At 45.7% G+C, this 14438-nt stretch overlaps 1 protein-coding gene across 1 annotated transcript in view; it reads right to left on the bottom strand.

Annotated features, from left to right (window-relative positions):
* The window catches only part of LOC115126463 (trichohyalin-like), an 82896-nt gene that overhangs the window by 14019 nt on the left and 54439 nt on the right, over nt 1–14438 (bottom strand). The window contains 4 exon segments of the mRNA XM_065016372.1: nt 9486–9679; nt 9768–10020; nt 10212–10321; nt 10985–11131. Of these exon segments, the coding sequence (XP_064872444.1) occupies nt 9486–9679; nt 9768–10020; nt 10212–10321; nt 10985–11131 (704 nt within the window).

Here is a 14438-nt window from a genome sequence, read left to right on the forward strand (position 1 = left end):
TACTACCACTACGATGCTACTACCACTACGATACTACTACCACTACGATGCTACTACCTATACTACCACAACAATACTACTACCGCTACGATGCTACTACCACAACAATACTACTACCACTACGATGCTACTACCACTACGATGCTACTACCACTACTACCACAACAATACTAATACCACTACGATGCTACTACCACTACGATGCTACTACCACTACTACCACTACGATGCTACTACCACTACGATGCTTACTACCACTACGATGCTACTACCACTACGATGCTACTACCACTACGATGCTACTACCACTACGATGTTAATATCACTACGATGCTAATACCACTACGATGCTACTACCACTACGATGCTAATACCACTACTACCATTACGATGCTACTACCACTACGATGCTACTACCACTACGATACTACTACCACTACGATGTTACTATCACTATGATGCTACTACCACTACGATGCTACTACCACTACGATGCTACTACCACTACGATACTACTACCACTACGATGTTACTATCACTACGATGCTACTACCACTACGATGCTACTATCACTACGATGCTACTACTATCACTACGATGCTACTACTATCACTACGATGCTACTACTATCACTACGATGCTACTACTATCACTACGATACTGCTACCACTACGATGCTACTACCACTACGATGCTACTACCACTACGATGCTACCACCACTACGATACTACTACCACTACGATGCTACTACCACTACGATGCAACTACCACTACGATACTACTACCACTACGATACTACTACCACTACGATGCTACTACCACTACGATGCAACTACCACTACGATACTACTATCACTACGATGCTACTACCACTACGATACACTACCACCACTACGATGCTACTACCACTACGATGCTACTACCACTACGATACTACTACCACTACGATGCTACTACCACTACGATGCTACCACCACTACGATGCTTCTAACACTACAACTATGATACTACCACTACAATGCTACTACCACTATGATACCACTACCACCACTACGATGCTACTACCACTACGATACTACTACCACTATGATACTACCACTACGATACTACTACCACTATGATACTACCACCACTACGATGCTTCTACCACTACGATACTACTACCACTACGATACTACCACTACGATGCTACTACCACTATGATACCACTACCACCACTACGATGCTTCTACCACTACGATGCTACTACCACTACGATGCTACTACCACCACTACGATGCTTCTACCACTACGATGCTTCTACCACTACGATGCTACTACCACTACGATGCTACCACCACTACGATGCTTCTACCACTACGATGCTACTACCACTACGATGCTACTACCACCACTACGATGCTACTACCACTACGATGCTACCACCACTACGATACTACTACCACTACGATGCTACTACCACTACCACCACTACGATGCTACTACCACTACGATACTACTACCACTATGATACTACCACTACGATACTACTACCACTATGATACTACCACCACTACGATGCTTCTACCACTACGATACTACTACCACTACGATACTACCACTACGATGCTACTACCACTATGATACCACTACCACCACTACGATGCTTCTACCACTACGATGCTACTACCACTACGATGCTACTACCACCACTACGATGCTTCTACCACTACGATGCTTCTACCACTACGATGCTACTACCACTACGATGCTACCACCACTACGATGCTTCTACCACTACGATGCTACTACCACTACGATGCTACTACCACCACTACGATGCTTCTACCACTACGATGCTACTACCACTACGATGCTACTACCACTACGATGCTACTACCACTACGATGCTACCACCACTACGATGCTACTACCACCACTACGATGCTTCTACCACTACGATGCTTCTACCACTACGGTGCTACTACGACTACGATGCTACTACCACTACGATGCTACTACCACTACAATGCTACTACCACTACGATGCTACTACCACTACTACCACTACGATGCTACTACCACTACGATGCTACTACCACTACTACCACTACGATGCTACTACCACTACGATGCTTACTACCACTACGATGCTACTACCACTACGATGCTACTACCACTACTACCATTACGATGCTACTACCACTACGATGCTACTACCACTACGATACTACTACCACTACGATGTTACTATCACTATGATGCTACTACCACTACGATGCTACTACCACTACGATGCTACTACCACTACGATACTACTACCACTACGATGTTACTATCACTACGATGCTACTACCACTACGATGCTACTATCACTACGACGCTACTACTATCACTACGCTACTACTATCACTACGATGCTACTACTATCACTACGATGCTACTACTATCACTACGATGCTACTACTATCACTACGATACTGCTACCACTACGATGCTACTACCACTACGATGCTACTACCACTACGATGCTACCACCACTACGATACTACCACCACTACGATGCTACTACCACTACGATGCAACTACCACTACGATGCTACTACTATCACTACGATACTGCTACCACTACGATGCTACTACCACTACGATGCTACTACCACTACGATGCTACCACCACTACGATGTTACCATCACTACGATGCTACTACTATCACTACGCTACTACTATCACTACGATGCTACTACTATCACTACGATGCTACTACTATCACTACGATACTGCTACCACTACGATGCTACTACCACTACGATGCTACTACCACTACGATGCTACCACCACTACGATACTACCACCACTACGATGCTACTACCACTACGATGCAACTACCACTACGATACTACTATCACTACGATGCTACTACCACTACGATACACTACCACCACTACGATGCTACTACCACTACGATGCTACTACCACTACGATGCTACTACCACTACGATACTACTACCACTACGATGCTACTACCACTACGATGCAACTACCACTACGATACTACTATCACTACGATGCTACTACCACTACGATGCTACTACCACTACGATACTACTACCACTACGATGCTACTACCACTACGATACTACTACCACTACGATGCTACTACCACTACGATACTACTACCACTACGATGCTACTACCACTACGATGCTACTACCACTACGATACTACTACCACTACCACTACGATACCACTACCACCACTACGATGCTTCTAACACTACGATACTACTACAACTATGATACTACCACTACAATGCTACTACCACAATGATACCACTACCACCACTACGATGCTACTACCACTACGATACTACTACCACTACGATACTACCACTACGATGCTACTACCACTATGATACCACTACCACCACTACGATGCTTCTACCACTACGATGCTACTACCACTACGATGCTACTACCACCACTACGATGCTTCTACCACTACGATGCTACTACCACTACGATGCTACTACCACTACGATGCTACTACCACTACGATGCTACCACCACTACGATGCTACTACCACCACTACGATGCTTCTACCACTATGATGCTTCTACCACTACGGTGCTACTACGACTACGATGCTACTACCACTACGATGCCACTACCACTACAATGCTACTACCACTACGATGCTACTACCACTACTACCACTACTACCACTACGATGCTACTACCACTACGACGCTACTACCACTACGACGCTACTACCACCACGACGCTACTACCACCACGATGCTACTACCACTACGATACTACTACCACTACGATGCTACCACCACTACGATGCAATACAACTACTACCATTACGATGCTACTCGACTACGATGCTACTACCACTACGATGCTACTACCACCACTACCACTACGATGCTACTACCACTACGATGCTACTACCACTACGATACTACTACCACTACGATGCTACTACCACTACGATGCAACTACCACTACGATACTACTATCACTACGATGCTACTACCACTACGATACACTACCACCACTACGATGCTACTACCACTACGATGCTACTACCACTACGATGCTACTACCACTACGATACTACTACCACTACGATGCTACTACCACTACGATGCAACTACCACTACGATACTACTATCACTACGATGCTACTACCACTACGATGCTACTACCACTACGATACTACTACCACTACGATGCTACTACCACTACGATACTACTACCACTACGATGCTACTACCACTACGATACTACTACCACTACGATGCTACTACCACTACGATGCTACTACCACTACGATACTACTACCACTACCACTACGATACCACTACCACCACTACGATGCTTCTAACACTACGATACTACTACAATGATGATACTACCACTACAATGCTACTACCACAATGATACCACTACCACCACTACGATGCTACTACCACTACGATACTACTACCACTACGATACTACCACTACGATGCTACTACCACTATGATACCACTACCACCACTACGATGCTTCTACCACTACGATGCTACTACCACTACGATGCTACTACCACCACTACGATGCTTCTACCACTACGATGCTACTACCACTACGATGCTACTACCACTACGATGCTACTACCACTACGATGCTACCACCACTACGATGCTACTACCACCACTACGATGCTTCTACCACTACGATGCTTCTACCACTACGGTGCTACTACGACTACGATGCTACTACCACTACGATGCCACTACCACTACAATGCTACTACCACTACGATGCTACTACCACTACTACCACTACTACCACTACGATGCTACTACCACTACGACGCTACTACCACTACGACGCTACTACCACTACGACGCTACTACCACTACGATGCTACTACCACTACGATACTACTACCACTACGATGCTACTACCACTACGATGCTAATACAACTACTACCATTACGATGCTACTACGACTACGATGCTACTACCACTACGATGCTACTACCACCACTACCACTACGATGCTACTACCACTACGATGCTACTACCACTACGATACTACTACCACTACGATGCTACTACCACTACGATGCAACTACCACTACGATACTACTATCACTACGATGCTACTACCACTACGATACACTACCACCACTACGATGCTACTACCACTACGATGCTACTACCACTACGATACTACTACCACTACGATGCTACTACCACTACGATGCTACTACCACTACGATACTACTACCACTACCACTACGATACCACTACCACCACTACGATGCTTCTAACACTACGATACTACTACAACTATGATATTACCACTACAATGCTACTACCACTATGATACCACTACCACCACTACGATGCTACTACCACTACGATACTACTACCACTATGATACTACCATTACGATACTACTACCACTATGATACTACCACCACTACGATGCTTCTACCACTACGATACTACTACCACTACGATACTACCACTACGATGCTACTACCACTATGATACCACTACCACCACTACGATGCTTCTACCACTACGATGCTACTACCACTACGATGCTACTACCACCACTACGATGCTACTACCACTACGATGCTACCACCACTACGATGCTTCTACCACTACGATGCTACTACCACTACGATGCTACTACCACCACTATGATGCTTCTACAACTACGATGCTACTACTACTACGATGCTACTACCACTACGATGCTACTACCACTACGATGCTACTACCACTACGATGCTACCACCACTACGATGCTACTACCACCACTACGATGCTTCTACCACTACGATGCTTCTACCACTACGGTGCTACTACGACTACGATGCTACTACCACTACGATGCTACTACCACTACGATGCTACTACCACTACCACTATGACGCTACTACCACTACGATGCTACTACCACTACGATACTACTACCACTACGATGCTACTACCACTACGATGCTAATACCACTACTACCATTACGATGCTACTACCACTACGATGCTACTACCACTACGATCCTACTACCACTACGATGCTACTACCACTACTACCACTACTACCACTACGATGCTACTACCACTACGACGCTACTACCACTACGACGCTACTACCACTACGACGCTACTACCACTACGATGCTACTACCACTACGATACTACTACCACTACGATGCTACTACCACTACGATGCTAATACAACTACTACCATTACGATGCTACTACGACTACGATGCTACTACCACTACGATGCTACTACCACCACTACCACTACGATGCTACTACCACTACGATGCTACTACCACTACGATGCTACTACCACTACGATACTACTACCACTACGATGCTACTACCACTACGATGCAACTACCACTACGATACTACTATCACTACGATGCTACTACCACTACGATACACTACCACCACTACGATGCTACTACCACTACGATGCTACTACCACTACGATACTACTACCACTACGATGCTACTACCACTACGATGCTACTACCACTACGATACTACTACCACTACCACTACGATACCACTACCACCACTACGATGCTTCTAACACTACGATACTACTACAACTATGATATTACCACTACAATGCTACTACCACTATGATACCACTACCACCACTACGATGCTACTACCACTACGATACTACTACCACTATGATACTACCATTACGATACTACTACCACTATGATACTACCACCACTACGATGCTTCTACCACTACGATACTACTACCACTACGATACTACCACTACGATGCTACTACCACTATGATACCACTACCACCACTACGATGCTTCTACCACTACGATGCTACTACCACTACGATGCTACCACCACTACGATGCTTCTACCACTACGATGCTACTACCACCACTATGATGCTTCTACAACTACGATGCTACTACTACTACGATGCTACTACCACTACGATGCTACTACCACTACGATGCTACTACCACTACCACTATGACGCTACTACCACTACGATGCTACTACCACTACGATACTACTACCACTACGATGCTACTACCACTACGATGCTAATACCACTACTACCATTACGATACTACCACCACTCACGATGCTACTACACCACCACGATGCTACCACCACCACGATGCTACCACCACTACGATGCTACTACCACACGACGCTACTACCACTACGACGCTACTACCACTACGATACTACTACCACTACGATGCTACTACCACTACGATTCTACTACCACTACGATGTTAATATCACTACGATGCTAATACCACTACGATGCTACTACCACTACGATACTACTACCACTACGATGTTACTATCACTATGATGCTACTACCACTACGATGCTACTACCACTACGATGCTACTACCACTACGATGCTACTACCACTACGATGCTACTACCACTACGATGCTACTACCACTACGATGCTACTACCACTACGATGCTACTACCACTACGATGCTACTACCACTACGATGCTACTATCACTATGATGCTACTACCACTACGATGCTACTACCACTACGATGCTACTACCACTACGATGCTACTACCACTACGACGCTACTACCACTACGACGCTACTACCACTACGATACTACTACCACTACGATGCTACTACCACTACGATTCTACTACCACTACGATGTTAATATCACTACGATGCTAATACCACTACGATGCTACTACCACTACGATACTACTACCACTACGATGTTACTATCACTATGATGCTACTACCACTACGATGCTACTACCACTACGATGCTACTACCACTACGATGCTACTACCACTATGATGCTACTACCACTACGATACTGCTACCACTACGATGCTACCACCACTACGATGCTACTACCACTACGATGCAACTACCACTACGATACAACTACCACTACGATGCTACTACCACTACGATGCAACTACCACTACGATACTACTATCACTACGATGCTACTACCACTACGATACCACTACCACCACTACGATGCTTCTACCACTACGATACTACTACCACTACGATACTACCACTACGATGCTACTACCACTACGATGCTACTACCACTACGATACTACTACCACTACGATGCTACTACCACTACGATGCTACTACCACTACGATACTACTACCACTACGATGCTACTACCACTACTACCACTACGATGCTACTACCACTACGACGCTACTACCACTACGACGCTACTACCACTACGATGCTACTACCACTACGATACTACTACCACTACGATGCTACTACCACTACGATGCTACTACCACTACGATGTTAATATCACTACGATGCTAATATCACTACGATGCTAATACCACTACGATGCTACTACCACTACGATGCTACTACCACTACGATACTACTACCACTACGATGTTACTATCACTATGATGGTACTATCACTACGATGCTACTACTATCACTACGATGCTACTACTATCACTATGATGCTACTACCACTACGATGCTACTACCACTACGATGCTACTACCACTACGATTCTACTACCATTACGATGCTACTACCACTACGATGCTACTACCACTACGATGCTACTATCACTATGATGCTACTACCACTACGATACTGCTACCACTACGATGCTACTACCACTACGATGCTACCACCACTACGATGCTACTACCACTACGATGCAACTACCACTACGATACAACTACCACTACGATGCTACTACCACTACGATGCTTCTACCACTACGATACTACTACCACTACGATACTACCACTACGATGCTACTACCACCACTACGATGCTTCTACCACTACGATGCTACTACTACCACTACGATGCTACTACTACCACTACGATGCTACTACCACTACGATGCTACTACCATTACCACCACTACGATGCTACTACCACTACGATGCTACTACCACTACGATGCTACCACTACGATGCTACTACCACTACGATGCTACCACTACGATGCTACTACCACTACGATGCTACTACCACCACTACGATGCTACTACCACCACTACGATGCTACTACCACTACGATACTTCAAGTCATGGGACCAAACATGTCCAAAACATCCGAAAGTATCTCAAATTGAAAGTGAAAATCAAGAGTCACTTCAAGATGATTTGAACATGATGCTAATATGTCCCACTACTTGAATGGGTATTGTGCCAGCATTTGGAAACAGTGCCAGCCACTGCCAAGGAAACTAAACCAAAGTATGGATTGCTGTCAAGCCTTTTACATAGACTGACTACAGGGTGAGGACAAACTGTCAAGCCTTTTACATAGACTGATTACAGGGTGAGGACAAACTGTCAAGCCTTTTACATAGACTGACTACAGGGTGGGGACAAACATGTTTGGGTCAACTATCCCTTTAAGGTAGTGTTTTCCTTTATACATTTGTAAAGCATGAAACGTATATTCACCTGAGTTCCTCAATGTCCTGCCCCAGCTGGTCTCTCTCTCTCTCCAGTGAGAGGACAGTCCCCGCCACATCCTGGTTCTCTCTTAGTAGTTCCTCAGTCTCTCTCTCTGCCCTCCTCTGCTGCTCTGTGGCTTGGCACAGCTCTGCCTGCAGACCTCTCAACTCCCCACACACTGCACCGTGCTGCACCGACAGCTGTAACCCACATCAAGAACCATAAAATAATCAAGTGAGTAGAAGCAACACAAACCATACAGAGGAAGACTCTACTGTTCTCCTTCACCTCTTCCAGTCGTTTTCCAACCCTTCCTCTTTCCTCCCGTAGGGTCTCCAACTCTCTCTCCTTCTCCTCTCGTAGGGTCTCCACCTCTCTCTCCTTCTCCTCTCGTAGGGTCTCCACCTCTCTCTCCTTCTCCTCTCGTAGGGTCTCCACCTCTCTCTCCTTCTCCTGTCGTATGGTCTCCACCTCTCTCTCCAGCTCTCTCTCTCTGTCCCTGAGCTGCTGCAGGGAGCTGAGCTCTGATCTTCTACGAGTCCTGTACAATCAAATACATTGATTGATAAGATATCGATTGATCGTCACACACAGCCTATTACAGAACACTGATGGAACTATCACGATCACAAATCAGCCCTCACAGAGAGGCACTGAGGAAAATTAATGTTCATAACAGATGTAATGGACATTAAGGTCTGTCTACTTTGAGGAAGTCACATCATGTCCTACCTTAACTCTGTGCTCTCATTGGACTGGGTGTGAAGCTCCCTACGAAGGGTCACGACCTTTGACTCTAGTCCCTGTAGCTGGACCTGGAGGTCAGCCAACTCCATCTCAAGCTTGAGGGTAAGAGCAGATGTCTGAGACAGTTCAGCAGCATATTCAGACGCAGTAATTTATGTAGAACATTTATTTGACAGTGGACATGTCATGTTCAACGTCGATGTAAAAGTGCAACAAAGCTTAATGTCTACCTGTAGAGGCTGGACCTCAGGGTTAATGTCTACCTGTAGAGGCTGGGCGTCAGGGTTAATGTCTACCTGTAGAGGCTGGGCCTCAGGGTTAATGTCTACCTGTAGAGGCTGGGCCTCAGGGTTAATGTCTACCTGTAGAGGCTGGGCCTCAGGGTTAATGTCTACCTGTAGAGGCTGGGCCTCAGGGTTAATGTCTACCTGTAGAGGCTGGGCCTCAGGGTTAATGTCTACCTGTAGAGGCTGGGCCTCAGGGTTAATGTCTACCTGTAGAGGCTGGGCCTCAGGGTTAATGTCTACCTGTAGAGGCTGGGCCTCAGGGTTAATGTCTACCTGTAGAGGCTGGGCCTCAGGGTTAATGTCTACCTGTAGAGGCTAGGCCTCAGGGTTAATGTCTACCTGTAGAGACTGGGCCTCAGGGTTAATGTCTACCTGTAGAGGCTGGGCCTCAGGGTTAATGTATACCTGTAGAGGCTGGGCCTCAGGGTTAATGTATACCTGTAGAGGCTGGGCGTCAGGGTTAATGTATACCTGTAGTGCCTGGGCGTTGAGCTCTCTCTTGTCCTTGGCTAAGGCTTCGTTTAAGGCAGCCATCTTCTCTAGGGCGTCACGGTGCTCTGACACTTCTCTCTTCAGAAGGGTTTGACCAGACGAAAGGGTTAACACTGACTCACGGGCCTGGAGAGAAGGAAAGGGCAGAGAGAGGGAGGAGAGAGGGCGGAGAGAGGAAGGAGGAAGAGAGAGGGAGGAGAGAGGAAGGAGAGAGGAAGGAGGAGAGGACAGAGGAAGCGGGAGGAGAGAGGGAGGAGAGAGGAAGGAGGAAGAGAGAGGGAGGAGAGAGGAAGGAGGAAGAGAGAGGGAGAAGAGAGGAAGGGGGAGGAGAAAGAAGGAGAGAGGGAAGGGGGAGGAGAGAGGACAGATAGAGGAAGGGGGAGGGGAGAGAGGACAGATAGAGGAAGGAGGAAGAGAGAGGGAGGAGAGAGGGAGGATAGAGGAAGCGGGAGGAGAGAGGAAAGAGAGAGGAAGGGGGAAGAGAGAGGAAGAGGGAGGAAGGGGGAGGAGAAAGAAGGAGAGGACAGATGGAGGAGAGAGGGAGGATAGAGGAATGAGGAGGAGAGAGGAAGGAGAGAGGAAGCGGGAGGAGAAAGGAGAGAGGAAGGAGGAGAGGACAGATGAGGGAGGAGAGGACAGATGAGGGAGGAGAGAGGAATGAGGAGGAGAGAGGAAGGACAGAGGAAGCGGGATGAGAGAGATGGAAGAGAGGACAGATGGAGGAGAGGACAGATGGAGGAGAGGACAGATGGAGGAGAGAGAAGCAAGTACTCTATATTATAGGGTGTCCACCACTCTGCCCAGAGTGGGTGAAAACGCCCTTTGGTGATGAAACTGCAGTTCCTTATGTAATAAAACACATTTTACCAAGACAAATATGATTCATGTTCTGAATCGTTCACTGGGGTCTTTCTCTAAAAACATTACCATGATATCCAAAAAGTCGGATTTTGTAACCTATTACACCCGATAATAAGCACCGAGCTCTATTGTAAACCTATTACACCCGATAATAAGCACCGAGCTCTGTTGTAAACCTATTGCACCCGATAATAAGCACCGAGCTCTATTGTAAACCTATTGCACCCGATAATAAGCACCGAGCTCTATTGTAAACCTATTGCACCCGATAATAAGCACCGAGCTCTATTGTAAACCTATTACACCCGATAATAAGCACCGAGCTCTGTTGTAACCTATTACACCCGATAATAAGCACCGAGCTCTATTGTAAACCTATTACACCCGATAATAAGCACCGAGCTCTATTGTAACCTATTACACCCGATAATAAGCACCGAGCTCTATTGTAACCTATTACACCCGATAATAAGCACCGAGCTCTATTGTAACCTATTGCACCCGATAATAAGCACTGAGCTGTATTGTAACCTATTACACCCGATAATAAGCACCGAGATCTGTTGTAACCTATTACACCCGATAATAAGCACCGAGCTCTGTTGTAACCTATTACACCCGATAATAAGCACCGAGCTCTGTTGTAACCTATTACACCCGATAATAAGCACCGAGCTCTGTTGTAACCTATTACACCCAATAATAAGCACCGAGCTCTGTTGTAACCTATTACACCCGATAATAAGCACCGAGCTCTGTTGTAACCTATTACACCCGATAATAAGCACCGAGCTCTGTTGACAGTACATTTTTTAGGATTTGACATGTTGTGGTCGTTGTCTGCAAAGTTGTTTCCGCAGGAAACAAAAAACTAAATTAGCATGACACGAGCTGGATTAAATTAGCATGACACGAGCTGGATTAAATTAGCATGACACGAGCGGGATTAAATTAGCATGACACGAGCTGGATTAAATTAGCATGACACGAGCTGGATTAAATTAGCATGACAGAGGCGGGATTAAATTAGCATGACACAAGCTGGATTAAATTAGCATGACACGAGCTGGATTCAATTAGCATGACATGAGCTGGATTAAATTAGCATGACATGAGCTGGATTAAATTAGCATGACATGAGCTGGATTAAATTAGCATGACATGAGCTGGATTAAATTAGCATGACACGAGCTGGATTCAATTAGCATGACATGAGCTGGATTAAATTAGCATGACATGAGCTGGATTAAATTAGCATGACACGAGCTGGATTAAATTAGCATGACACGAGCTGGATTAAATTAGCATGACACGAGCTGGATTAAATTAGCATGACATGAGCTGGATTCAATTAGCATGACATGAGCCGGATTAAATTAGCATGACACGAGCTGGATTAAATTAGCATGACACGAACTGGATTAAATTAGCATGACATGAGCCGGATTAAATTAGCATGACACGAGCCGGATTAAATTAGCATGACACGAGCCGGATTAAATTAGCATGACACGAGCTGGATTAAATTAGCATGACACGAGCTGGAATAAATTAGCATGACACGAGCTGGATTAAATTAGCATGACACGAGCTGGATTAAATTAGCATGACACGAGCCGGATTAAATTAGCATGACACGAGCCGGATTAAATTAGCATGACACGAGCTGGATTAAATTAGCATGACACGAGCTGGATTAAATTAGCATGACACGAGCTGGATTAAATTAGCATGACACGAGCACTGCTGCCTCAGACTGTATGATGGCAATTTGCATATACTATAGAATGTTATGAAGAGTGATCAGATGAATTGCAATTAATTTCAAAGTCCCTCATTTCCATGCAAATGAAATGAATCTCAAAAAACATTTCCACTGCATTTCAGCCCTGCCACAAAAGGACCAGCTGACATCATGTCAGTGATTCTCTCGTTAACACAGGTGTGAGTGTTGACGAGGACAAGGCTGGAGATCACTCTGTCATGCTGGTTGAGTTTGAATAACAGACTGGAAGCTTCAAAAGAAGGGTGGAGCTTGGAATCATTGTTCTTCCTCTGTCAACCATGGTTACCTGCAAGGAAACACGTGCCGTCATCATTGCTTTGCACAAAAAGGACTTCACAGGCAAGGATATTGCTGCCAGTAAGATTGCACCTAAATCAACCATTTATAGGATCATCAAGAACTTCAAGGAGAGCGGTTCAATTGTTGTGAAGAAGGCTTCAGGGCGCCCAAGAAAGTCCAGCAAGCGCCAGGACCGTCTCCTAAAGTTGATTCAGCTGAGGGATCGGGGCACCACCAGTACAGAGCTTGCTTAGGAATGGCAGCAGGCAGGTGTGAGTGCATCTGCTCGCACAGTGAGGCAAAGACTTTTGGAGGATGGCCTGGTGTCAAGAAGGGTAGCAAAGAAGCCACTTCTCTCCAGGAAAAACATCAGGGACAGACTGATATTCTGCAAAAGGTACAGGGATTGGACTGCTGAGGACGGGGGTAAAGTCATTTTCTCTGATGAATCCCCTTTCCGATTGTTCACTGGTCACGATGGCAACACCCATCCGTAGCACGCGCTCC

This window comes from Oncorhynchus nerka, linkage group LG3 (assembly GCF_034236695.1).
Source record: "Oncorhynchus nerka isolate Pitt River linkage group LG3, Oner_Uvic_2.0, whole genome shotgun sequence".
Classification (NCBI taxonomy): Eukaryota; Metazoa; Chordata; class Actinopteri; order Salmoniformes; family Salmonidae; genus Oncorhynchus; species Oncorhynchus nerka.